At 41.2% G+C, this 27,247-nt stretch overlaps 2 protein-coding genes across 5 annotated transcripts; both read right to left on the minus strand.

Moving 5' to 3' along the window:
• Window positions 1–732: 732 nt before the first annotated feature.
• Window positions 733–26,987, minus strand: LOC146451522 (uncharacterized). 2 transcript variants are annotated; one of them, XM_085098988.1, is made up of 5 exons: window positions 26,861–26,987; window positions 20,850–20,931; window positions 17,514–18,701; window positions 15,823–16,799; window positions 733–1,455 (listed from the first exon to the last, which is right to left on the minus strand). In XM_085098988.1, exons 2-4 carry the CDS (start codon window positions 20,899–20,901, stop codon window positions 16,636–16,638), a joined length of 1,404 nt encoding a protein of 467 aa, XP_084955114.1. In that variant the 5' UTR covers window positions 20,902–20,931; window positions 26,861–26,987; the 3' UTR covers window positions 733–1,455; window positions 15,823–16,635. The 2 variants fall into 2 exon arrangements, with proteins under 2 accessions (XP_084955114.1, XP_084955113.1); XM_085098987.1 differs by lacking the exon at window positions 26,861–26,987 and adding an exon at window positions 24,896–25,282.
• On the minus strand, window positions 2,079–23,353 carry LOC146451523 (uncharacterized). 3 transcript variants are annotated; one of them, XM_085098982.1, is made up of 5 exons: window positions 23,192–23,353; window positions 21,828–21,901; window positions 6,420–6,503; window positions 3,432–4,751; window positions 2,079–2,938 (listed from the first exon to the last, which is right to left on the minus strand). In XM_085098982.1, the coding sequence occupies exons 3-5, from the start codon at window positions 6,469–6,471 to the stop codon at window positions 2,778–2,780; spliced, it is 1,533 nt and encodes a 510-aa protein (XP_084955108.1). In that variant the 5' UTR covers window positions 6,472–6,503; window positions 21,828–21,901; window positions 23,192–23,353; the 3' UTR covers window positions 2,079–2,777. The 3 variants fall into 3 exon arrangements, with proteins under 3 accessions (XP_084955108.1, XP_084955107.1, XP_084955109.1); XM_085098981.1 differs by lacking the exons at window positions 21,828–21,901; window positions 23,192–23,353 and adding an exon at window positions 9,067–9,159 and having other exon boundaries at window positions 6,420–6,501; XM_085098983.1 differs by lacking the exons at window positions 21,828–21,901; window positions 23,192–23,353 and adding an exon at window positions 7,621–7,873.
• Window positions 26,988–27,247: the final 260 nt, after the last annotated feature.

Raw genomic sequence — 27,247 nt, forward strand, 5'->3', positions numbered from 1 at the left:
AAACAGACGAAAAAATCCCCAAAAGCTATGGTACTGCATATCTGTATAAGAGAGCACCTCTCCCTTACCTCCCCAAAGCGCGGGAACACAGGTAATTTTTGGCGAGGTACCGAATTTGCTCTGTAAATGATCGCAAGAGAGCATTTGATAACCAGCATTAGTTTACACCAAACCAGGCGATGGTACTTTTCGTCGGCGTCCTTTGACCAGGTATAGCCGTGGCCATTTTACAGTTCTGTGCTTAGTGACCTGGCCTTGAATTGGAAGCGAGGCTGCGGGATCTACCTTAGCCTCGCTTCCAACCCAAAGCCAGGTCACCAAGGACACAATTGTAGAATGAGCTATTCCAGTGGAGCTATTCGAAAACTGGGAAGTATTTGTTTTTGCACCTTCCGGCGTTGAGCTCCCCACGATTCACTGGTTTTGTATATACTAAAACAATTCACCTTTCCATCGTCGGCACAAAGTGGTTGGATATATACTATGGACAACGACTTCTAGAGTTGCGTGACAAGTTTCAAACACCGAGAAACCGTTAACAGTAGAAGCCCACAGGCGTTTAACGTTGGGACACTATATTGGAAAGTAAAGCCCTTGATAATTATAGCCATTTGTCTCATGATTTAGTCAGTTAAGATGAATTAAAAAAACTCTCTTGTTGCGTATTCCAAAGGATTTTTGTTAACAGGACTGACAATGAACAACAAAAAGACACCAAAAAATATTTTTAAATTGTGAAATAGCTTTAATTACCAAAAATGGATTTCAAAACAACTGATCATAAGCACAATGCTAAAGACTTTTCAACTAAATAATTGTAACCATTCCACATGCACTTTTCCGTCTGTGTTAACTTGTCGCACTTCATCAAGTATGATCTTGTTTTACCTTCCTTAGAATAATTACAATGTTTCAGTTAAATCATAAGTCAGCTTTTAACCTTTTCTCAGATAGAAAAGAAACTATTTTTCAACTCTTTCTCCAGCTTTGTAACATCTTCCAATGACTACTGGAAAAGTCTCTGAAGGCAGGTTATCACCTTCGTCTTCTTCTCGTACGCTAACAGTAATTACAAGTTTGGCAAAACTGAGTACTTTCTAAAATTCTCAGTGCACAACACAGCGAATTCACTATGGCAATTCCCCTTAAACGATTCAAAGAATTGCTTAGTTCTAATTATTATTATTACCTTTTTTTTATTTATTCATTTATTTATTTTTTTATCAACGTATTTTCTTTTTTTTTATTTAGCTTTTTTTTCCCTTCCCATACAAAGCAAGCAAGATCATGGCCATTATAAAGTAGACGATCACCTTAAGATAAATAACGAGGAATTCTGGCAAATTGACCGACACAATCAAGAAAGAAAGCCATGGGTATGAAAAGCTACTTTATACAACCATGCTTACAAGCCTGGCCATCCAGATTTGAAAAGTTCATACATTATTATTCAAACTGAATTTCCCCTCGTCAGAGTCATGAAAATCACGCCTGATAAAGTCAGCCAAGTGAACCTATTTTGAGGCCCCATTAGGTACTGTTGGGATAACAGTTATTAAACACTAGACTTGTTTTACAAGTTGTGTTAAAGAAAAAACGAGGAAGAAAACGCGAATTTTGTGGGATGAGCTAAGGGAGGAGCTCTTGGCGCCGGGACCGCTAGATCAGTCGAGAATAGAAGCAAAGGCCTTTTGACTGAAATTTCTGCAAGGCTGATCGGACTGCGTAGAAAACTTAACACGATAGCGACATGATAGAGACCAAACCGAGAATCAACAGAATGCGGCAACCTTGGACAGCTGAAATTTGAGTCAATTATATTTTTTGCTAATTAGATCTTTTACAGATCCTGCGTATCCCTGCAGCGTTTTCGTTGTGCGTTTCCTTGCTTATTGTTTACTTTTGGCTGAAGTCTACTTATTTTATTTACTATTTGAAAAAAGAAAGATTCAACCCCGTGATTAAATCTGGTATTCGAAAGTATATCGAACCAGAGATACGGACTGTTATAGGCATTCGTGGTACACGAGATATGTCGAATCCCTTCCCCCCCCCCCCCCCGCCACATACCCACGCACCCGAACCCCTAATGGGACCTCCTACTTTAAACAAAGTAAACACTCATACCTTTAAACTGAGTACCAGAGGTTTTTCTCCCAAAAACAACCGCGCATAATCTCAATGTCTTCTTTCAGCTGCGTTATCGTATCTAAAACAAATAGTCCAGATCGTATTGGAATTTGGAAATGTTGGTTTTTGAGGAGAGGGTAAAACCGGCGTACCCGGAGAAAAACCTCTCGGAGCAAGGATGAGAACCAACAACAAACTACATAAGATGTCAAATCCGGGAAACGAACCCAGGCCACATAGACCCTTATCACTCGGCGGCCATGTGAGTCTCGGAGGAATAAAAAACTTTGTTTTTTGCACGGCAAGCCTCGGCCAGACGGGAATTCAGTGCGAGGCTTGCCGTGCAAAAACAAAGCTTTTTATTTTCCTGAGACTCAACATGGCCGCGTGTGATAAAGGTCTATTGGTGGGAGGCGAGTGCTCTCACCACTGTGAAACACTATCTGTTTCTGGAAACATCTCGGACAATAATTTCCGGATCTTGCCCTAAAAAATTTGATATTAAAAACTAATAATATACATCCGCCATGGATGTTTTGCACATTTTCTTCAAGAAGTTCGCGAGAAAACCTCTAATAACCAGGCCTTAGCACCTTTATATAGCTAGTCATCTTTTCATTGATCTTACATTTCAGTTTGTCTCTTTGCTATACCATAGTCACGTGGTCGTGCTCAGAATCACAGGTAACAAAGTGCGTGACCTTGGTTGTCGTCTCAGTGGTCACCTTGCAATTGGTGTGCCTGTGCGCTTCATTACCAGGGTTTCTCGGACGTGGCTCTTTACGGCACTGACTGGAACTTTTCAAATCTGAAAAGATACATAACATTTGTTTTATTTTAACAACGAGAAAAAGGCGTCTAAAATTTAATAACGTTGTTATAAACATCTTGGATACTAATGTATGGTTTCTGATCAACAGAGTTGATGAGGTAATTTGGCCACCGTAAAGAGGTTCGAGTGTTCACTTTTCGAGCGTAAGCCCTTCGTCAGAGCGAGTCTGTTCTACAGAGGCTAGATTACCTTATCAACTCTGTTGATAAACAAAACATTCGTTTCTACTCCCCACTGACGCAGCACCACTGTTTACAAACTAGCCTCCCCCACCCCCCGTTAAAAAAAAAACACACACACACCCTTCGTCCCGAGGTGTTAAAGTGGTATTTGTACACTTTTGGATAGTTCAATGCTCCGAATGGACAAGTAATCTTGTCGACTCGAGTACCTTGTTAAACGATCAGGGATAAAAAGATATAAAATACAACAAGAAATCTTAACAAAAGATCTCAGTTTTGGTTCTTACCTTGTCCTTCAAAGCCACCTGGCGGCTGTGTATCCTGCCTCGGAAAAACTTTATCGCGTCCATCCAAGCCATTTGGTCGCTGGGTGTCCTGCACCGGAAGAGGCTCCGGACTATCTTCACTCTCCTGGACGGGCGAGGAGGTGTCTCCATTCGGCAGAACCACCGCCATTTGTGTCTCATTTGTTTCAGCTCCACCTTGTAGTTGCTCCAAAGGGTTTCTGATATCCACCGGTGTTTGTAACTCATCTATTTCACTTCCTGTGTCTTCACCTTGTAGGTGCTGTAACGGGATCCCGCTCTCGATCTCGGCATCACCAGGCGCTGCGTTGTGTCTCCTCTTAACCGCTTGCTTGATGTTAGGTTTAAATTTCCAAACCAAGCCTACCAAAGCAAATGCAAAGATGAGGCCAACAATAACGCCAACCATTTCGGATAGGGAAAATGTGAAACCTTTAGAGTCATCGCTTTTTACTTGTTCCCCTCGGTTCTGAGTTCCCTGCTCTTCGTTGCTTCGGTTTCCTTGTGCAGTTATCTTCGTTGCTGTTGGGTACGGGGTCGATAATGTCACCGCTGCTGAACGACTTGGCACAGTTGAAGATGTGCTGAGGCTCGCTTTAAAGACCGCTTTTGTTGCGATGGAGCCAACAATAACGCCAACCATTTTTGATGGGGAAAATGTGGCACCTTTAGAGCCATCGTTTTTTTCTTGTTCCTGTCGGTACTGAATTCCCTGCTCTTCGTTGCTTCGGTTTCCTTGTGCAGTTATCGTCGTTGCTGTAGGGTACGGAGTCGATAATGTCACCGCTGTTGAACGACTTGGCATAGTTGAAGCTGTGCTGAGGCTTGCTTTAGAGTCCGGTTTTGCTGCGGTCTTAGGGCACGATCGCAGATAGGTGCACTGCATACCTGCTGCTACCCCAGAGACTTGACATGCGGGAATAACAATGTCTTTGCCATCGTTACAGCAATAGGAACAGGGTTTGCAAATTGACAGCAGGCCATCTGGGTAGGCCCCTACTTTACATTTGCCACACACCGCCTTTGAAGTCAGTGTACAAGCTTTACTGGTTTCTCGATACTTGAGGCAGTTCTCGCAATCCTTGCAAGCACCAGGTTCGTTTGCAGAAGAGTATGTTTCACCCAGAACGCACGGTTGGCATACTATCGGTGTTTGCGGAGTTATGACGTCACCACAGTTGACCGACAAGCCATATCCTGCCGGACATTTCAAGCAAGGAACACACTCATACTCTCCGGTGACTTCATCTCGTTTCGTAATCATGCCACCTGGACATAAGGCCGCAGTTTGAACCCCAACATCTAGGATAAACAAATTGTGAACAAAAGTATTGAGTACTGGTAAAAAATGAAAACCAACTATAGTCGCAGCTGTAATATTAAATAAACTGACATCTGATGTTGGCTGATAATTCGCCTTTCAGACAAATAATTCTTAATTTTTAAGATGCGACTGCACGTTATGTTATGTTCTATTTTTTTAATACAACGAACAGTGTAAAACTCGCGTTTTGATTGGTTTAGCCGAGTTTGTGATCAGACTATAGACGCACCATTGACGTCATCGAGTGGTGTGACCGGTGCAAGTGATCAGAGTCTGGAGTCGAGCCAGAGTCATTGGTCAACAAAGTTTTGCTGACTGTTTTGACAAGTAGCATCCTCGGAAACCTGGTAGCAGTCAGTAGGGTGCCGGCAAAGTGGCTTGACGAAAGTTTTCAAGAGCCGTTCTTGAAAACTTTCGTCAAGCCATTTCGCCTGCACCCTTCTGACTGGGCCAGTAGCGGACAAACGTAAAAACACAGACAAATTTTCGTAGGAAAGCAAAACTGTCCGATGGAAAATTGGATAAAGACCATTGATTTTACAACGTGACCAAAAAATTGAGAATTGTTTGACCTTAACCCTTATACTCAAATTTAGGGGAACACAATTGCGTGCGTGTAGTAGCCAAAAAGTTTGCTTGAAAGTTTTTTTTATGAGGCTTAGTAAATCTGATGTTCGCTCACGAAATGTGGTCCAATGGCTTGGTTGTGGTAAAATCCAAAAACGAAAATGTCAAAAATATGTTTTACTGAACCATATGGACAACCAGTTCAACAGATGGCTTATTGAAACAAAGGTTCTTTCTGTAAGCCGAAAGAAAGAATATAAAGAAAAGGCTTTTTTGCGTTTTTTAGGCGAGCAGAGTCAAGCGCGAGTCACGCACAGCGCCCTTCTCGCTGTACGTGACCCTCGCTTGCCTCCGCTCTCGTGAAAAACGCAAAAAAAAAAAAAAAATGACACCTGGTTATTTCTGTTATGGTTCCAAAGGCTGCCCAACAGACTCCCCCTATAGTGGCGGCAGAATGATTAACGAGTGTGACTGGACCCTAGGAAGGGACAGGGTCTCCCTTCCTGCTCCTCCCCCGACCTCAAGCTACGCCCATCGACCATTCCGGTAGTTAAGGACGGTGCCTACTATTGTTACTGCGCATACATCTGCGCATCTCGAGATACTCGGATTTCCTATGGGTGGTGCCTGCTAATACAGGGACATTTTTGCGCGGTTTAAAACTATACGGAGAAAACCGAACTTTGGAAGTGCTCTTGGTATCTCAAAAGAAAATAAGGGATAACCATGCATTTTTCAGAAATAATTAAGCTTCAATTTAAAAAAAAATCTCATACATCGCTTTATATTTTGGCACTTTTTAGAAATATTGTTGCTTAATTATCTTTAAAAAAAAGCGTGGTTACCCCCAATTTTCTTTTTGGATTCCAATAGGTCTTGCTAAGATCTGCTTTTCCCGCATAGTCATAAACCGCACAAAAAAACTTCTTTATTATTAGGCACCGTCCTCAATTTTTTTTGCGCGTGCTCTATGAGCAAGAAATTACTCAATTTTAGACCGTTTTGCAATGTGACCAAAAAATTTAGAATTGTTTGACCTTTACCCTTAAACGGATCCAGATTGAGCTTATTTTTCTTACTTGATAGCGTTTGTACACAGGCAATTGTCAGCAGTATCCGCTCCAACATCATGTGATAGTCAAAAGTGGCGCTTCGGCAGAACTCTATAAAATAAAGATTGAATTATTCAGCATAACGTGTTTTATACAGACAGACCAATAACAATGATTTCTTTGTGGGTGGTTAAACGATCTATTACAGCGAAATAAGTCTGTCTTCGTGTTTCCTGGTTTGGGCACTTACATACAAACATTAAAACATGAGCGGTTAAAAGTACAACTTATAGAAGATTTGTCGTCAAAAAACGTTTCATACAGTACAAAAGCCACAAATGTTTCATTTACCGCGACTGAGACAAAGGCAAACAAGCGATACTGAGGGGAAGAAGGGCAAGCGAACACGCACGAGAAATTACTGGTGAAAACGCGAAACGAGTAGGGCTAGCGCTGGCGCACCTTCCTCTCCTTTCCGCGCGCGGCCGCGCTCCCCTCTCTTTGCGCGCTCGTTCGATTCCCTCCCGCTTCGTAGCATTTCAGTGTCATGCAGGCCAACACTTACTGTTCTGGCACCAGTTGTTCAAAGGGCGGATAACTTTATCCAGTGGATAAGTCACTATCCAGTGGTGCAAATGTACTCCAAACAACGCTTCTGGCAAGTTTTCCACACAATCCCATGCTTAAATTAGACATACGCTTCTACTCTAAACACAAACTATAGAACTATAAGGAAATTCTTGCACACATTTATTTGCCGCATAGCGATCTATCCAGTGGATAAAATTATCCGCTCTTTGAACAACCGGGGCCTGTTCTATTTGGATCAACTGTTTTCGCTGGTTGAGTTTTACGCGTTCTGTAGAACAAAGAAAATCTCTGGTTGCTTTGGTTAGTCACATTTTTTTAACCGTCACTGAACTCGGCTGAAACACTGGATGAAACGTTTCTTTTCACACCGTAACGAAGTGAAGAAAACCTGCTTGAAGTAGAAATGGCCCTAATAGAAACCGAGTTAATTCTTTTCATGTTCGTCCATTTGGCCAGTTACAAATAAACAGCTCTAAGGGAAGTGGTGTTACTGAAACGAAACTTCATGGAACCTCTATCTTAGGTTCCATTGTCATTCATATCATCAAACTAACGAATTTTTGCCAAACATAATGAAAAGAGTGGAGTTGGTTGCATTAAATGTTTAGAAATAATAAGATATTTGCTACAAACTAACCTCCACAGGTCTTCAAGGTTATTCAAATTCAACAGGTTGCTTATTATCGTCACCGCACCTGGATCATAAAGGAAAACACGGGAAATAAGAATGACAAGGATTTCCTTCCTGAAATGAAAAACTTTGACAGGAATCGCGCGGCAAACAAAGCATTTTTAAACCTCACTTCCGTTAGGAAGTAACGGACTTTGTGATCACAACTCTGCAATGGCGCCGGCCGGTTTCCCGGCGCCTAGCTCGCAAAGAGAAAATTGCACAGGTTTTAAACCGCTTCAAGTTTTCAAATCTGTTCTGAAGCCTGGATTTTGAAGAAAAACGAAATTGCTTTATTTCTTTTAGAACTCAATTTTGATTTATAGATTTTTTTTTCCAATTGAACCAAGTAAAACTCTTCCGCCCGGCCCTCGGCAAATTAACTGCGAACTTGAAAGTTACCGGCTCCGAGTATCGATGCGTGGCTTCATAGTGAGTTTATTTCACTCCGTAACTGCTTGAACATAGCTTTCTTAGTTACTTGATTCGGTTTGCCAAGATACCATTCAATTAAAAAGTCCGGAAATTCCGGTTAAGAAAACGTCAAACAAGCTGAAACGACCCGAAAAGTTTCCGATTTGTCCATGCCCACTCGGGCCAGGTCTAGTCCCCACGTTTCTCCGACGTACGTTCTTGATTGCGTTATTCAGTTTCGGTTGGTGTAGAAAACTTATGAATAGGACGAGTTTATTTTAAAGTCGGATTCACTTGAGCACATTAAATCTTTGCGAAACTATAAACAGAGTGGAAAGCGGCTCTTGTCAAACCATGAGTAAACAAACATGTTTGAAAAAATTTCCGATTAGGGGGAAGTCCGCAGTTGACAGGTAGAGACTGATTCAGTCACCTGAAATATATCCTCCATCACTAAACCGTTCTCTTCTGGTATGACACGCCTTACTAAGTATCGTAAGAACATTGAAATAAAAACAGGTGCAAAAATTGCCTTCACTTTAGCGATTTTTTTCTACATCGTGAAATTCGACAATCTGCAGTGAGGCTGTAACCGGAGAGCGCGAAGTCGCGCAACAATCACACGACTCTAAGTGCCTCCAGATCTGTTACTCCCGCAGGCTGATTGATATCTGACCGGACAGGAAAAAAAAATTTCCATCGCTTAGTATATTTGAAAAGGTACTTCGTAAGCACTTTCCAGTGTCATGAGTCATGATTTTAAGCACCAAAAAAATCGGCTTTCAGTCGCCCAACATAAGCTACAAAGGTAGCTACAATGAATTTAAAAACTGAAACAAGTCGAAAACAGGAGTACATTATTTTCGGACAGGACGTGATGAGAGACACCTTTGTGGCTGTGTGAATTCATCCAATCGGGCACAAACATTCTGGAATAATCATGTAATAAACCGGACTGAGCCACTGAGAACCTCTTTTTTTTCTATTTAATTTACTTACCTTGTTGTTGATATTGGCAACTTAAGACCAAAGGCTGAGTATTTAATGCTCCTACCGCAAGTATCAGTATTAAAGGGCGCGTTTAAATAAATTTGTACTGGTACTCCGGGCTGAACCGCACTGAACCGTTGGCTGCTGAGAATTCAAGATTTTACGTCCCACTTTAAACACGTTTTGAACTCGTGGAACAAGTCATGGGGACTTGGCCCCTCAAATTATGCTGGTCCCTGCGTGTGGTTCGTGGGACAATCCCTAAGCCCTGCGACAAATGAAAATAAACCTCAGTATTTTCGCTCCCATAACCCCTTACGAACTCCGTTTCAAGATGGCGGCCGACGGTGAGGTTGAACAAGTGTTCAACATAAGTTTTGTTTGTATTTAACGCCTTGTTTGAATAGCTGTTGTTTTTCTGTTCTGAATCAGTAGTATACCGAACTCTAAAAAAAAAAGCCTTTTCGAAATTGTAAATGACTGACTAATTTTATAGATCGACAATGTGCTGTTTTATTGACGTGTACGTCGTACATTTCAATTTTTCTGCGGCTTATTTTGTAACTTCGGTTTGACTGTTTGGGACTGCTCCTTTTTCGTCTCTACGCTTCACTGAATTTCAGTTAGCCTGCAATGCAGGCGTATTTTTGGAGCGGGAGCGCTGAATAATCCTTCGTTGCTGTCATCTTGGGCGAGGAAGCGCGAGAGGGCTGGAGCGAGTCAAAAGTGACCCTAAGGGAGAGGACGACTGGCTGAGAAATTAAGGAGGGGGGAGGGGGAGAGGAAGGAAAAATACTAAATAATAGTTTTTTTTCGTTCTCATTTCCGCCCCCTCCTCAGCCTCCTTAAAATACGCGAACTAAATTTATTATTCAGCGCTCGGTCATGAAAAACGCCTGCACTGCAGGCTAAATTTCAGTGAAAGCGCCCTAAATTTTGCAATTTCAATGTGTAACAGGTCCCCGCTTCAAGGGACTTGCACCCGAGACCCGTCCTGTCGTGTAAACCTTACAGCTGTACTTTTCCCTGAAAACAGTCCCTGCGACAAGTCCCCTCGTGTGTGCCGACCTTTCTAAGGCTAGCGATTGACTCCCGGGGGGGGGGGATACTCCCCGGAATTCTTGGTGGGGGTGTGCCGCTCGGGTCTTCAAATCCCGACCTTATTTCAGACCTAAACATGCCATTTTCCACACCCGTTTTCAGACCTGACCTCTAAAATTTATACCCGTTTTTAGACCTGATAATTATGCATCAGCGCCGAACGGAAGTTGACGCAAGGAGTAAAAGTAAGCTGGAATGACATAGTTTATCTATTTCTTTTTCTCGCTATCAGTTAGTCGTTCCAGTTACGTACTGAGAAGAAAAATATGTTTGTAAGCTTTTGTAAATGTTCCCCGCCTCAAAAACCCGACCCGATTTCAGACCGTAATTGTCAAAATCTATACCCTATTTCAGACCAAAACGGCTCAAAAACCATACCCTTTGGGGCGGCACATACCTATATACCTTATATAGGGGAGTACCCCCCCCCCCCCGGGGATTGACTCCACTTTGAGTATTTTGCGCCATATTTAAAATCTTTAAGATGACGTAACAGCAATAACTACGGTGAATTCTCATCAATTTGGAATACGTCGATATACAGTTTGGGCAAATTTTTAGGGATAAATGAGCTGTGAAAACGATACCGGATATTGAGAATAGAGACTCCTCCTTATATCGAGCGTCAGTGGGTGCGGTTATACGGGGCACTTTTAACGTGGTAAATGACCCTTTCACCACGGGGAAACAGCAGTAGTGAGTGTGACCAACATTTTCCAAGGTAAATTTCCCGTGGTAAATATACATGGATACGTCAAAAAGATCGCACGAAGCGCCCATGTGTTGTTAAGTTGCAATGGTGTTTTGATGTCCAAGGTACAAGAGCCAATCACTATGCTCCGTTTAACATCAGCAGGGAGCCGCAAAGGAAAAGTGGGCTTTCTTCGCAGGTTTCACTCGCGCCGTTGCCGGGACATTTTTTTTTACCTTGGCAAATCACAAAATAGGATTATTGACTACAGTCGATCACAATTATCTGTCACGGACTTCCCTTTTAAACTAGAGAACCTAGACAGAAGACAGAATTCGTGGGCCTCGGACGACGACCGGAAAATGAATGACTCTTCTTCGATCGGCGCGTCCTAACGCTACAAGGTGATCTGGACTCCAGTGTAATGGATACTGGTGAACAACAAGAACATTGAACTAGTTCCGGTTGCTGTCTGAAACTCACAAACATTTTTTGCTTAATTTTTCCATTTGACTATGTTAAGTAACGGACGAAAACTTGAAATTTAAACACGAATACTGCTAAAATAATTATTCTCGATCCACCCGATGATACGGCTTATATCAGACAGCCGGGCATGACTCTGTCACGTGACTGTGACTGAAAGAATTTTTACGTTGACTACGCACAAATGAACACTTGGTAAGAAATTTGAAAATCTATAATGGTTCTTCTTATGTTTCACAAGTAAAAGCAGTTCAGGTTTTTTAAATAATAAAACAAATGATGAAAATTGTTCAGAAAGTATCGCTATTCATGGTCATGATGATGAGGTCAAGTAAGAGACAACTCGATGTTTCGGCCCAGTGAACTACACGTTGGAAGCACATTTTGTCTATGTATATTATATAGATAGATAAATATGAGCGTATATCAATCAGTACTACACATTTGCCTGTCTTTCACAGCTTTCAAGAACTGTAACACATGAAAGTTTAACTTTGTCCATGCCGTTCAACAATCGACGAAAACATGTTTATGTTTGTACCGTCAACAAAATTCCCGGGGGGGGGAGGGGGGAGGACTCTCATATGAAAGGGGCGGGAATGCTCGTCGAAAATTTTCAATTAAACCCCTAGAGGAGACCAATCTGGGCATGGCCCATACTTTTTTGACCCCCTAAAAGAGACCATTTTAAAACACAGATAAGTAAAAAATACAGTAACTTTTCGCGTGCAACCCTAAACGAGACCTTCACGGCTAAATATAATGGTGCTTTACCCAGAACACCCTAAGTGAGACCAAAATCCGAAATTTACACCCCTAAGCGAGACGACGAGCATCCTCGCCCCTTTAATATGAGAGTCTCTCCCCGGGCAAAATTCATCGTTTGTCATATTCCCTATACGAGTTTGAACAAAATTAGACAGTTCTCGTTAGATCGGAAAAACAATCAAATAAAACTGTTCCATATATATCGAATAAAATATCCGAACAGAAGATCACAAACCTACCGTTATTTTATTTCCAGCTGGTAAATATACTGTGTAAAGCTAATTAGGAAGAGAGGAAATCGGCTTTCATTGATGTCTCGCATGGTGTAGTGTAGAGTTCAACGACAGGTCAGCCGCCAACTTTTGCAACTCTCTCCATGCTTGATTTAACTTCAGTCAACCCGTGTTAACGTAAAATTGAAGAACACGCCTTGACGCAAATTTACAGGTAAAGAACTAGTATAAATAATCATGTTGATGAAAGAATTGCTGAGGAAGATACGAAGATAAGTGAAATGTCAGGGCAACTTTTTGCGCCGCTGTGGATTGGATGGAAGAAAATTAACATTATTCCGGAATAACATAAAACGGAATAGTGCAGATTACGCACCGTCTTGAGCCAAGATGTACACCTTAGCGGGAAAGGAAAAGTGAACTATAGTGGCGCCACCTTCAGCTGAACGTGACTAAATACAAAAGTGTGCGTGTCAGTGCGTTATAATACTATGTATGCAAAATACTGCCAGGTGACTATGCACATGCATGTTGATCCTGTATGACCGGATTTAATAGGCTATGTTCACACTCGGCTCCCGGGCATGGTGCCCGAGTGCGATTCTCGCTGAGCATTAATGTGATGCACCCTTTTATCAAGACTCCACGCCAGAATTCGGGCACGGTGTCCCTGCTCAAGTAAAAGGTCGAAACCTTGTATCCAGGCACTGAAGTAGACCTGTACCGGGTCCCTGTGTGCACGCGTTTGCATTTTGTGCCCACCGTCAAGGCACCAGTGCTCGGGCACTAAGTGTGAACATAACTTGAGACTCACAAACGCATTTAACTGAACAGTAAGTACTTTCTGACGAGATGTCTGATTACCAACCAATTTCTCCCTGCAGAATTTAAAAGAAACGTATAAAAACAGTAAAGAGAAATAGCATCCATGACAAAGAAAAAAAAACAGGGATGAAAAAATCGACGTTCTGTCTTACTGCGAAAAATGCCCCGTTAGTAAACAGGAAAGGATTAGATTTGATGTACTAGATTAGTGAAGGAACAAAAAAAATTCGGAAATGTATTTTTCCCGTTCAGCGTGGCACAAAAACTCCACGTAAAAAACAACAGCTTAAGAGATTAGAAAAGACAGTATCCAGCTGTTGAAAGGTTATCACTTAAAAAGTTACCACGTGAACAGCAATCACCACATGTCAGGAAACTGCAGACTCCATGTCCATAGCGTCTGGAGCTGAACAAGCTGGATCTTCGACCCTTCGCTAAATTGTCCACGGAACCTAACTGAACTATGGTCGGGTTGACATATTTTGTACAAATCTATGCAAAAAAAAAATGCATATATTCCAAGAAACGACGTGAATTGGAGCCGAATTGTATGACAGACATTATGGTATATATGCCTATCACGTGACGGGCTCTAAAATTAAAGGAACTACTCGCCGTTGAGTATTTTTGGGGACAAGCCACGTACAAATGGAACAGGTACAACATAAATACGCTGATACATACCGAGGAGTACAGTTGAACTCCGCTTTGCCGCCGGCGTCCGTTTCATCCCAATAGATTTAAACTAACCCGCTCAATGCATCAGCCGTCCGCCCCCGCACCCACCCCCGGGCATTAGCCGGGCATTTTTCAACTTTGTCCATCCCTGGGCTCGGGCATTAGTCTACTCTGGGTGTTTGACGGTCTCGTGATTTTAACGTCTTGCCTCAAAATAATGTCGTTTAATGTTCACCAGCTAAACGAATAGATACGTAAAAAAAGAAGAAGAATGAGAAGGAATGAATGGTCACTGCCAAACACGGAGAAATAAAACCTACTGAACTGCACCGTGAGGCATTCAGTTTTTAAAAAAAAATGCTTATTCCCAGGGTCACCGGGAAAACGGGTGAGGGGGGGGGAGGGGGGTAGGGGTCAGGGGCAGTCATGCAATTGACTGATACATAATCCGACCACTTCGTTATACAGATATTTCTTCTGGTCTCAGTGGTGTTTGTAACAACGATAACGGGGTTAGAAACGAGAAAAAGTTTAGCCGCTTTTTCATTAATTCCCTTGATCTCTAAAATGCGGAATTAATGCAGTATTCAACCGTCGCCGATCATGCCACCGACTTGTAACAGGATATTCTTGTTTCTTACTACGTTGTTTCTTTATTTGTTAATTAGTTTACACCAAACCAGGCGATGGTACTTTTCGGCGACGTCCTTTGACTAGGTATAGCCGCAGCAATTTTACAGTTCTGTGCTTAGTGCCCTGGCCTTGGATTGAAAGCGAGGCTGCGGGATTTACCCCAGCCTCGCTTCCAATCCAAGGCCAGATCACTAAGCACACAATTGTAGAATGAGCTATTCGAAAACTGGGTAGTATTTGTTCTTGCACCTCCCGGCGTTGAGCTCACGATTCACTGGTTTTGAATATACTTAAACAATTCGCCTTTCCACTGTCGGCACAAAGTGGTTGGATATATATTGTGGACAACGACTTCTAGCGTTTCATGACAAGTTTCAAACGCCCAGAAACTGTTAAAAGTAGAAGCCCACAGGCGTTTAACGTTAGGGCACTATTGGAAAGTAACTCCCTTAATAATTATTGCCATTTAAGATGTTAAGAAAAAAAAAAACTCCCTTGCCGCGTATTCCAAAGGAGTTTTGTTAACAGGACTGACAATGAACAACGAAAAGATACCAAAGAATTTTTTTTGAATTGTGAAATAGCTTTAATTATCAAAAAGAAAAAAATAAATAACTAAATAATTGTAACCATTACATTTCCTCTGTATTAATTTGTGGCACTTCATCAAGTATGATCTCGTTTTACTTTCCTTAGAGTAATTACAATGGAAATAAATGTGATGGAATATGTTAAGCCTGATGAATAAATAAGACCGATGTATTATTCAGTGTCATTTACTGTATATTACATCATTCTCAATAATTACAATATTTCAGTTAAATCATAAGTCAGCTTTTAACCTTCTGTCAGATAGAAAGAAACTATTTTTCAACTACTTCTTTAGTTTTGTAAGATCTTCCCACGAGTACTGGAAAAGTCTGTAAAAGCAGGTTATCACCTACTTCTGCTTCTCGTGCGTTAACAGTAATTACAAGTTTAAACAAACATTCTAAAATTCTAATGCACAACACAGCAAATTTCTTATAGGAATTCCCCTTAAACGATTCAAAAAATTACTTAGTTCTAATTATTATTGTTATTATTACTATTTATTTATTTATTTATTTATTTTAATCAACCTAGTTACTTTCTTTTTTTTTATTCCGCTTTTTCCCCTTCCCATACAAAGCAAGGAAAATGATGGCCATTATGAAGAACACGATCACCCGAAAAAGCTGGCATAAAATATTGATGATAATTAACGAGGATTTCTGGCGAAAAAAGCCATGGGTATGAAAAACTAGCTTTATACAACCATGACTACAACTTCATTTAAATTGGAAAAATTTCATACGGTATTGTTGAGACTGAATTTTCCCTCGTCAGAGTCATGGAAATCATGTTTGTTAAATTAAGTCAACCTATTCTGAAGCCCCATTAGGTGCTGTTGGGATAGGAGTTATTAACCACTAGACTTGGAGTCCACCGCTAGATCAGTCAGGAACAGAAGTGAAGGCCTTTAGACTGAAGTCTATTTATTTTATTTACTATTGGTTAAAATAAATATTCAACGCCGTGATTACATCTGAGGTATTCATGGCCAGGGGATATGTCGAAACCCGTCCCTACCCCCTCCCGCACCCCATAAACACACACCCCAACCCCTAATGGGGCCTCCTACTTTTAACAAGGTAAACGCGCGTACCAGAGTACCAGAGGTCTTTCTCCCAAAAACAACCGCGCGCAATCTCAATGTCTTCTTTCAGGTGGCGTTATCTTATCTTAAAAAACATTCCAGATAGAATTGGAATGTGGAAATGTTGGTTTTTGAGGAGAGGGGAAAACCGGAGTACCCGGACAAAAAACCTCTCGGAGCAAGGATGAGAACCAACAACAAACTTAACCCACATATAATGTCAAGTCCGGGAATCGAACCCAGGCCACATTGGTGGGAGGCGAGTGCTTTCACCAGTGTGCCATCCCTGCTCTTTTTCTGTTTCCGGATCTAGGCCTAAGTAAGTTAATCGATAACTTCTAACAATCTACATCCGAGACACACATAGGCCATGGTGTTTTGCACATCCTCTTCAAGAAGTTCGCGAAAAAACCTCTGATACCCAGGGCTTAGCAACTACAGCTAGTCATTTCTTAATTGATCTTCTATTTCAGTTTGTCTCTTTGCTATACCATAGTCGCGTGGTCGTGCTCAGAATCACATGTAACAAAGTGCGTGACCTTGGTTGTCTCCTTAGTGGTCACTTGCACCTTGCAATTGGTGTGCCTGTGGGCTTCATTACCAATGTTTGCCGGACGTGGCTCTTTACGGCAACTGCAACTTTTCAAATCTGAAAAGATACATAGCAGAGGTTTTATTTTAACAACGAGAAAAAGGCGTCTAAAATTTATTGGTGTTGATAAACTAAATAAACATCTTGGATACGAATGTTTGGTTTTATCAACAGTTTTAAAGAACGAAAGAAACTCCGAGGAACATCCTGCAGTACTCAAAATTTGAGTCAACAACCAGGAGATAGATTTATAAGATACGTAATATTTCGGTTTAATTTAACACCATTATCAAACAATGATGATGTAAAATTATTCATGTTTTTGATAATGGTTTTGAATTAAACCGAGCTAAAATATTTTGTTAGAGTATTGTAGTCTGTAGCTTTATTTGTTTCTTGATTATATCTTTTTTTTATTTTTTGTTTATTTAAACATATTATATTGACGAAGGTTGTCCTAAGAGAAAAAAAAAACTCATCGAGAGGGCTTACTTCGATTGTATCTTAGTTTGTAGTGAGTGATCGTAATTGTTGTATCTATTAATTATTATTGAAAAATCAATAAAAGTCTTTCAATTACAAAAAAAAAAAAGGGATTTTGGCCACGGTAAAGAGGTTCCAGTGTTCACTTTTCGAGCGTTAGCCCTTCGTCAGAGCGAACACACACACCCATCATCCCGAGGTACTAAAGTGCTATTTTTACACTTTTGGATAGTTAAATACTCAAAAAAATACAAAACACTTGAAAGCGATTTCAATCTTGATTCTTACCTTTTCTGTTAAAACCACCTGGTGGCTGGGTATCCTGCACCGGACAAACCTTATCGGGTTCATCCAAGCCATTTGGTGGCTGGGTGTCCTGTACCGGACAAACCTTATCGGGTCCATCCAGGTCATTTGGTGGCTGGGTGTCCTGCACCGGATAGACCTTACCGGGTCCATCCAAACCGTTTGGTGGCTGGGTGTCCTGCACCGGAAGAGGCTCCGGACTATCTCCACTCTCCTGGACGGGAGAGGATGTGTCTCCATTCGGGAGAGCCACTGTCATTTGCAACTCATCTGTTTCAGCTCCACCTTGTCGTTGCTCTAAAGGGTTTCCGAGCTCCAACTGTGCTTGTAACTCATTTTTTTCACTGCCAGTGTCTTCACTTTGTAGGTGCTGTAACGGGATCCCGCTCTCGATCTCGGCATCACCAGGCGCTGCCTTGTGTATCTTCTTAACCGCTTGCTTGATGCTAGGTTTAAATTTCCAAACTAACAAGCCTACCACAGCAAATGCCCCTAAGACGGGGCCAACAATAACGCCAACCATTTGCGATGGGGAAAATGTGGCATCGCTTTTTATTTGTTCCCCTCGGTACTGAGTTCCCTGCTCTTCGTTGCTTCGATTTCCTTGTGCAGTTATCGTCGTTGCTGTGGGATACGGGGTCGATAATGTCACCGTTGCTGAACGACTTGGCACTATTGAGGCTGTGCTGAGGCTTGTTTTAGAGTCCGGTTTTGCTGCGGTCTTAGGGCACGATCGCAGATAGGTGCACTGCATACCTTTTGCTACTCCAGGGACTTGACATGCGGGAATAACAATGTCCTTGCCATCATTACAGCAATAAGAACAAGGTTTGCAAATTGACAGCAGGCTATCTGGGTAGGCCCCTACTTTACATTTGCCACACACCGCCTTTGAAGTCAGTGTACAAGTTTTACTGGTTTCTCGATACTTGCCGCAGTTCTCGCAATCCTTGCAAGCACCAGGCTCGTTTGCAGAAGAGTACGTTTCACCCAGAACACACGGTTGGCATACTATCGGTGTTTGTGGAGTTATGACGTCACCACAGTTGACCGACAAGCCATGTCCTGCCCGACATTTCAAGCAAGGAACACACTCATACTCTCTGGTGACTTTATCACGTTTTGTGATCATATCACCTGGACATAAGGCCGCACTTTGAACCACAACATCTAGGATAAACAAATGGTGAACAAAGTATTGAGTACTGGTAAAAAATGAAAACCAACTATAGTCGCAGCAGTTAAATTAATATTGAATTAACTGACATCTGATGTTGTAATAAATAATAATAATAATAATAATAATAATAATAATAATAATAATAATGATAATAATGATAATAATAATAATAATAATGATAATAATAATAATAATAATGATAATAATAGTAATAATAATAATATGTTTTAAACTGAGAGTCAAGAAACATCTAAATCACCTTAGTTAATTTCTCACCTTCATGAACTCTTTGAATGACTTTTGCTTTCATTTCTATATTTGATTATTTATTCTTATTATTTTATACAGATCTCCATTTAAACCAGCTACGCTGAATTGGAATTTCTGTTTAAATAATGTTTATAAATAAATAAATAATAAGTTATTTAAACAGGGTGACATCTTCAGCATAAAATGCTAATATCAATAAGGGCCCTGCACATAAGAAAAGAACCTAAGAATCCTAAATACAGCCACTAACTTTAAAAGTAATTAAAGATCCTTCATTTCATATGGAATGTCATTAAAAAGTTTTGATCCTTTAAAATATAAAGACTTCCTTGCAGTCTCAGTTCTCACTTTGGGAAGCATTAAGTTTTTCCCACTTCCCCTCGTGTTGTGGATAGTTCTAAAAGCCTTAAAATGATCTTTTAAACATTGGGGGGATCCCTTCAAGCATTTGAAAGTTAAATTAATAGTATGCATGTCACGCCTCATAGACAAGGGAAGCCATTTTATATTCTTCTCGGCGTCTGAATCTTTGGTCTTTAAGACAATGTTGGCTGATAATTCGCCGTTCAGACAAATAATTCTTAATTCTTAAGATGCGACGGTACGTTCTATTCTAATTTTTTAAAAACAACTTGAACAGGGTAAAACTCGCGTTTTGATTGGTGTAGCGGAGTTTGTGATCAGAGTATAGACACACGAATGACGTCATAAAATGGTGTGACCGGCGCACGTGATCAGAGTCTTAAGTCGAGCGAGAGTGACTGGTCAACAAAGTTTTGCACACAGTTTTGGCGATTAGTATCCTTGGAGACCTGGGAGCAGTCAGTCGGGTGCCGGCGAAATGGCTCGACGAAAGTTTTCAAGAGCCGTTCTTGAAAACTTTCGTCAAGCCATTTCCCCCGCACCCGTCTGGCCTGTCTGGCTGGGCCAGTAGCAGAGAAATATAAAAACAAGGACAAATTTTCGTATGAAAGCAAAGTTGGCAGATGGAAAGTTGGACAAAGACCGTTGCAAGTGGCCTCAAGTATAAGAAATCTAGAGCTTTGTTGTGATGTGAAAAGGAAGGAAATATTTGTCCAAATCAGTGTCGCCGATAGAAATCTGGTAATGGCGAGTAATCGATCTCAATTGATTATACTTTGATTTAGAGGATCACAATTGCGTGTGTAGTCGATCGGTAGTAAAAAGGTGGCTTGAAAGTTTTTGCCTAGGCTCAGTAAATCTTGACACTCTTATGCTCGCTCACGAAATGAGGTCCAATGGCTTGGTTGTCGAAAAAAATCCAACAAAATATTTTCCAATGAACCTTATGGGCAACTAGTTCCACGGATGGCTTATTGAAACAAAGGTTATTTTTTTAAGCCGATAGAAAGAATATACAAGCGACCACAAACCGAAGCAGGCCAAATCCACTTCTTTTCGGGTTCTCTAGCTTGCAGAACAGGCGTTATCTTTTGCGTCTTTCAGGCGAGCGGAGACAAGCGAGGGGCGCCGTGCGTGATTCGCGCTTGCCTCCGCTCCGCTCGCGTGAAAACCCCCCCAAAAATCACGCCTGTTCTGCAGGCTACGAGTCGTTAATTATTTCTGTTGTGGTTCCACAGGCTTTCCAACAGACTCCCCCCCATAGTGGCGGAGGAATGACTAACGAGCGGGACTGGACCCTAGGAGGGGACATGGTCTTCCTTTCTCTCCCCCCACCCCCAACCTCTAGTTACGCCGGTTCAACCATTCCACTGGTCAATGTTTCTGGCTTCTGCTCTCTGAGCGAGAAATTACTCATTTTAAGACCATTTTGCAATGTGACCAAAAACTTTAGAATTGTTTGACCTTTACCCAAAACAGATACAGATTAAGCTTATTTTCCTTACTTGATAGCGTTTGTAAACAGGCAATTGTCAGCAGTATCCGCTCCAACATCATGTGATAGTCAAAAGTGGTGCGGCGGCAGAACTGTAAAAAATAAAGATTGAATTATTCATCACAACGTGTTTACAGCCCTATACAACCTCGCTTCCACCCGCAAGCTAGGGAAAACGCCCTGGGAACGGAGGTTGAGCCCAATAATAACGATTTCTTTGTGGGTGGTTAAATGATCTATTACAGCGATAAGTCTGTCTTCGTGTTTCCTGGTTTGGCAGTTACAAACAAACATTGAAACACGAGCGGTTTAAAGTACAACTTACAAAAGATTTGTCTTCCAAAATGTTTCATACAGTACAAACGCCACAAATGTTTCATTTACCGCGACTGAGACAAAGGCAGACAAACGATACTGAGGCCGGAAGAAGGGCAAGCTATGAGTGGCGAGAATACGAAACGTGTAGTGCTGGCACCTTCCCCGCGCGGCCACGCTCACCTCGCTCGTTCGATTCCCTCCTGCTTTGTAGAACCTCAGTGCCACGCAGGCCAATTACTTATGTTCTGTTCTATTAGGATTTTAAAATTGTTTTCGCTGGTTGAGTTTTTCGCTTTGGTTAGCCAAATTTTTCAACCCTGACTGAACCCGGCTGAAACGCTTGAATTCTTGGTTTAAACTGAAACGTTTCTTTTCACACCGCAGTGAGGTGACTGAAAAATGGTTGAAGTAGAAATGGTCCCAATAGAAACCGAGTTAATTATTTTGACGTTCTTCCACTTGGCCAGTTACAAGTAAACAGCTCTAGCAATAGAACGGCCCGCACACGAGGGAAGTGGTGTTCCAGTGAAAGGAAACTTCATGGAACCTCTATCTTGGGTTCTATTGTCTATGATCATCAAACTAAGGCATTTTTGCCAAACGTAATGAAAAGAGAGGAGTTGGTTGGATTAAATGTTGAGACATAATACGATATTTGCTATAAACTAACCTCCACAGGTTTTCACAGTTATTCAAATCCAACAGGTTACTTATTATCGTCACCGCACCTTGATCATAAAGGCTCTAGACATTGAAACATTGAAAATAAGAATGACAGGGATTTCCGCCTGAAATGGAAAACTTTGAAAGGAATAGCGCGGCGAACAAAGCGTCTTTTTAAATCTCACTTCCTATAGGAAGTAACGGGCTTTGCAATCACAACTTTGCAGGGGAGCCGGCAGGTTTCCTGGCGCCTAGCTCGGAAACCATACAATTGCACAGGTGATAAACTGCTTCAAGTTGTCGAATCTGTTCCGAACGCCTGGACCTTGAAGAAAAACTAAACTGTTTTTATTTCTTTTAGAACTCAATTCTGATTGATAGACTTTCTCTTCAGAATTGAACCAAATTAAAACTACAATTCCACCCCAGCAAGCTATGAACTTAAAGTTTAAGACCCTCAAAATGAAAGCGACAAAGTTACTCCGAGTGTCAGCATTTGGTGCGATACGTGATCTTCATGGTGAGTTTATTTCACTCAGTAACTGCATGCTTGAATGCAGCTTCAGTATTTTGATTCTGTTTGCCAATATACTATTTAATTAAAAAATACCGGAAATTCCGGTTCAGGGAGCGAATGCAACAGATTTCGGAAATTTGAAGCTGAAACAAAAGTTCTCGATTTGTCCATGCCTTTCTCCCCGAGTTCTCCGTCGACGTAAAGTTGATTGTGTTTTAAATTCAGTCTCGGTTAGCGTAGAAAACTTATGAATAGAACGGGTTTGTTTTAAAGTAGGATTCACTTCTGCACATAAAATATTTGCAAAACTATAAACAGTGTGGAAAGCGGCTAGGGCCACCACCATGACCTCTAACAAGCGCGCACAAACATGTTTAAAAGAATTTCCGATTGGGAAGTCCTTGACAGGAAGAGATTGATTATCACCGGAACCGTTTTGTTTTGGTATGACACGCCATATATTAGTCATCGTGAGAACATTTAGGGTGCTGGAAATACGGCTGCGTTCGCAGGCTAGAAAACCCTCCCGCAGAATTGGACACTCTGCAGTGACGCTGTAGCCGGAAAGCGCTAAGTCGTGAGGGGAAATTGGAAAGAGGCAGCAACCATGGCATCGCAAGAAGTCACAAGACTCTAAGGGCCTCCAGGGCAAATTAGCAAGATTTTCGTTCCCAAAAATTGTTTTAAATTGTTCCAAGAAATTAAATTAACTCTTGAAGGGAATACGCTTTGAAAAGATCTGTAAAAGTAGTGCCAGAAATTTTGTACAAATGAACGAAAAAAAGAAGAGATTCGTATAAGAGACTGCTATAGTGTCAGTATCTTTCCTTAGGGGTCTATAAAAAGCTACTTACTGTATTTTGCGGACAACCTTCGCCATATACGTAACAACAGAAACGTGTTGATATAAACCATGGGTTATAAAGTATATGGGAGATCGTGCCACGATCCACGTTAACCAAATACACACCTGCTCTGTCGGCGTGCTTATGATGCCACCTTGAGCAGTGTGATCTCTGGAATGCGGAAAAAAATAGTCTGAGCTGACATTTCAGACTAATGCGGAAACGAACGACGTGCGTAGGCAATCATCGTTTCCGCACTGCACTATTTTTGTTAGTTTAAAGAAAGCGTCTTCGCAAGATTTAGGTGAGGCATTTTTCCATTTTAATTTCACCATAATTTTCATTAATAACTTTATACAGATTTTGAAAGCAAAAATCAATGCGACAACTTAATTAACCTTATATTTTAAGGACTCACGTGGCTGCCGAGTTGCCCCTGTTTCCTTTTACAATGAAAAGAACCACGGAGACATGGTTGGCGTATATTTTCAGTTATTTACTGACCGCAGTTCGAATTCTAACTCACAAATTGGATCGTGTTAGGCCAGAAACTAGAAGTAATTTGGCCTCATTTCAGCTGACCTTTTGTTGTCTTATCTGGTATTTCTGATTCTCATGTCTGATGCTGTTTGACACCCGCTTTACGCGTATTAACCCCTCATATTACTCTGTTTCGACTTTCTCATCAAATGAATAAACATATTCGCCTTTGTTTTACTGGTTCATCTATAAAGCAGCATCATGGAGTTCAAAGCTGGCTTGAGATGATCAGAATGGGCCAACGAACCATGACTGGTGATTCTTTTATGCTAATTTTAGTGTAAACTTTGATTTTGCATAAATTAGAAGTAGGCGTTAAAATAATATACGTGTTTAAACAAAGAGGAGTTAGATCTCGCCTTCACCAACTTAGTTATGTAAAGCACTCCGGTCTGGATCTAAGAAAATATGCATCGCCTGTGTCCGGCTTGTTAAGAAAAAAGAAACCCCGAACAAATTCTCATTCCTTTCGCCATACATTATATTCCATACACTGTACTGCCATGCAATCCCCTCCCCCTGAAAGGAACAACTTTCACCCTGCCATTTATATATGCCCCCCGGGGGGCTGCAACTGTTATTGAACTCTGTTGATTTATGCTGAATAAAACATAAAGAAGTCACCGTCCTTGCCTTGCTGTATTAGCTGTGCGTAAGAGTTGCTAACCCAAGAATATTATATAAATCATAATTTGGCGGGCTGATACTCCTGCAGGGCTAATTGCAATCTGACTAGTCAGGAAAAAATTGTCCATCGTTTGGCATAGTTGAAAAGGTGCTTGTATAAGCACATTCCAATGCCATGAGTCATGATATGTAAAGCACAAAAAATAGTCGGCTTTCAGAGACAGTTTTGAACTTTGCACTCCGGCCGGGAAGAAGAAAATAATACGCAAACTTCTTATTAAATCAAACTAAAATTAGTCTTTATTAATGTAGTCTGAAGAACACAACTTTCAGTCGCCTAACATAAGCTACAAAGGGGCCGTTACAAGGAATTTATAAACTGAAACAAGTCGAAAACAGGAGTAAATTATTTTCGGACCGGACGTGATGAGAGACATGTTTGTGGCTGTGTAAATTTATTGAGTCGAGCACAAACGTTCTGGAATAACCATGTAATGAACCGGACTGAGCCATTGAGAACCTCTTTTTTTCTACTAAATTACCCACCTTGTTGTTGATATTGGCCGGCTTAAAGACCAAACGCTGAGTTTTAAATGCTCCCACCAAGAGTATCAGTAAGGGCGCGTTTAAATAAATTTGTACCGGTACTCGACTGAACCGCGAGCAGTCGGCAGGTTTAACCTGAATGACTCGGTTAACTCAACAAGAGAATCAGGGATTTGCGTGGATTGTAATGAACGCCTACTTCCCCATGAACATATTTTGATGACGTAGCAAACTCTCCCTACAGGATTGAAAGGAAACATTCAATAACCGGTAGTAAAGGCAGTAATGAGAAAAAACAGCCTGCATCAAGGACTCACGAATGTGGGAACAGAAGTGTCTTTCTTTCCTGCCAAAACAAAAACTTATCGATTGACTCCACTTCAGCATTTTGCGCCATATTTAAAGTCTTTAAAGATGACATAAAAACAATGACATTCGGCGGTAAGGCTTCATTTATTTGGAATACGAGATATTCAGTTTGGGCAGATTTTTAGGGATAAAGGAACTACAACAGGGCCGGGATACCGGATATTGAGAAAAGTGAATCCGCCGGATATCGAGCGTCAGACACAAGTCCGGACCATAATAAGGATATACGGGATATTTAAGCCAAAAATATTAAGGGATACGGGATATCCCGAGCCCACTAATGGGGCCTCAGTTCAATGATCAGGCTCACTGGAGCCGTTTAACGTGCTGTTAGTGAACTGAATAAGCTGATATTCTTATTCTCGATTTTTACAACGTTCCAAATAAACTTTAAAGCTTTCTTTGCATCCGTTATTGACATCCCAGCAAACTGGAAGATCACTTTATTGAGATGGAGATCTGTATTTTTTTCTGGTGATAAGTCCATCACAATTGTCTGTCGCTGTTCAAAGCTCACAGACGTCTTTACATACGTTTTCCGCTTCACTCTGATAAGCAACGGACGAGAACTTGAAATTTAAACACGAACACTGCTAAGATAATATATCAGACAGCCAGACATGATTCTGTCACGTGACTGTCAAAGAATTTTACGTTGACCATGCACAAATTAACACTTGGTTAGAAATCTGAAAATCTTTAATGGTTCTTCTAACGTTTCACAAGTAAAAGCAGTTCAGGTTTTGAAATAATAGAACTAATAGTAAAAAATGTTCAGAATATATCGCCCTTCATGGTCCGTTGTCATGATCACGAGGTCAACTAATATTAGTGACAACTCGTTGTTTCGCCCCAGTGAACTACACGTTGGCTGTGAAGCACATTTTGTCTATGTATATTATATATATCGATAAATATGAGCGTATATCAATCAGTACTACACATCTGCCTGTCTTTCACAGCTTTCCAGAACTGTAACACAAGAAAGTTTAATTTCGTCCGCGACGTTCAACAATCGAAGAAAATATATTTATGTTTGTATCGTCAACAAATTCATCGTGTGCCATATTCCCTATACCGGTGAGTTCGAACAAAATTAGAAAGTTCTCGTTAAGTCAGAAAAACAATCAAATAAAACTGTTATTCGTATCGAATAAGACATCAGAGCAAAAGATTACAAACCTACCGTTATTTTATTTCCAATATTAGTTACGCAAACTGGAAAATATACTGTGTAAGCACATTTCGCTCCATTTAAAAAGAAAGAGAGGATATCGGCTTTCCGATCATGTCTCGCATGTAGTAAGAGTTCAACGGCAGGTCAGCCGCCAACTTTTGCAAATCGATCTTTTACTGAGCTTGACTTGTCTTCAGTCAACCCGTATTAACGTAGTGAGGAACACGCCTTTAACGCAAATTTACAGGTTAAGAACTAGTAAAAATAATCGTGTTGAGGAAAAAATTGCTGAGGACAGAAGATACGAAGATTATTGAAATGTCAGCAGGGCAACTTTTTGCGCCGCTGTGGATTGGATGGAAGAAAATTAACATTATTCTGCAATAATATAAAATAACAGAATAGTACAGATTACTTACCGTGTTGAGCCAAGATTTGCGAGGGAGGAAAAGTGAACTATAGTGGCGTCACCTTGAGCTGAACGTGACTAAATACAAAAGTGTGCGTGTCAGTGCGCTATAATATAAGGCGGTATGCAAATACTGCCACGTGACTATGCACATGCATGTTCATCCTGTATGACCGGACTAGGTGTCCGTGCTAGGGCTCTGTGCTCGGCAACTAAAAAGGACGTTGTACAGACTCATTGGTGCCCAAGGAGCAATCGTGTTTCTCCCTCGTCAATTTTCGCCTGTCATTTTCCTTGCTGTATCGTAAGGAGGCATGAGGAAAAACGTGGGAACTGGCAAAATCCTGTTCACACCAGTGCCCGTGCGCAGGAACGGTGCCCGAGTACTACCCTTGAA

Source organism: Pavona decussata, unplaced genomic scaffold (genome assembly GCF_977016875.1).
Source record: "Pavona decussata unplaced genomic scaffold, jaPavDecu1.1 SCAFFOLD_386, whole genome shotgun sequence".
NCBI lineage: Eukaryota > Metazoa > Cnidaria > Anthozoa > Scleractinia > Agariciidae > Pavona > Pavona decussata.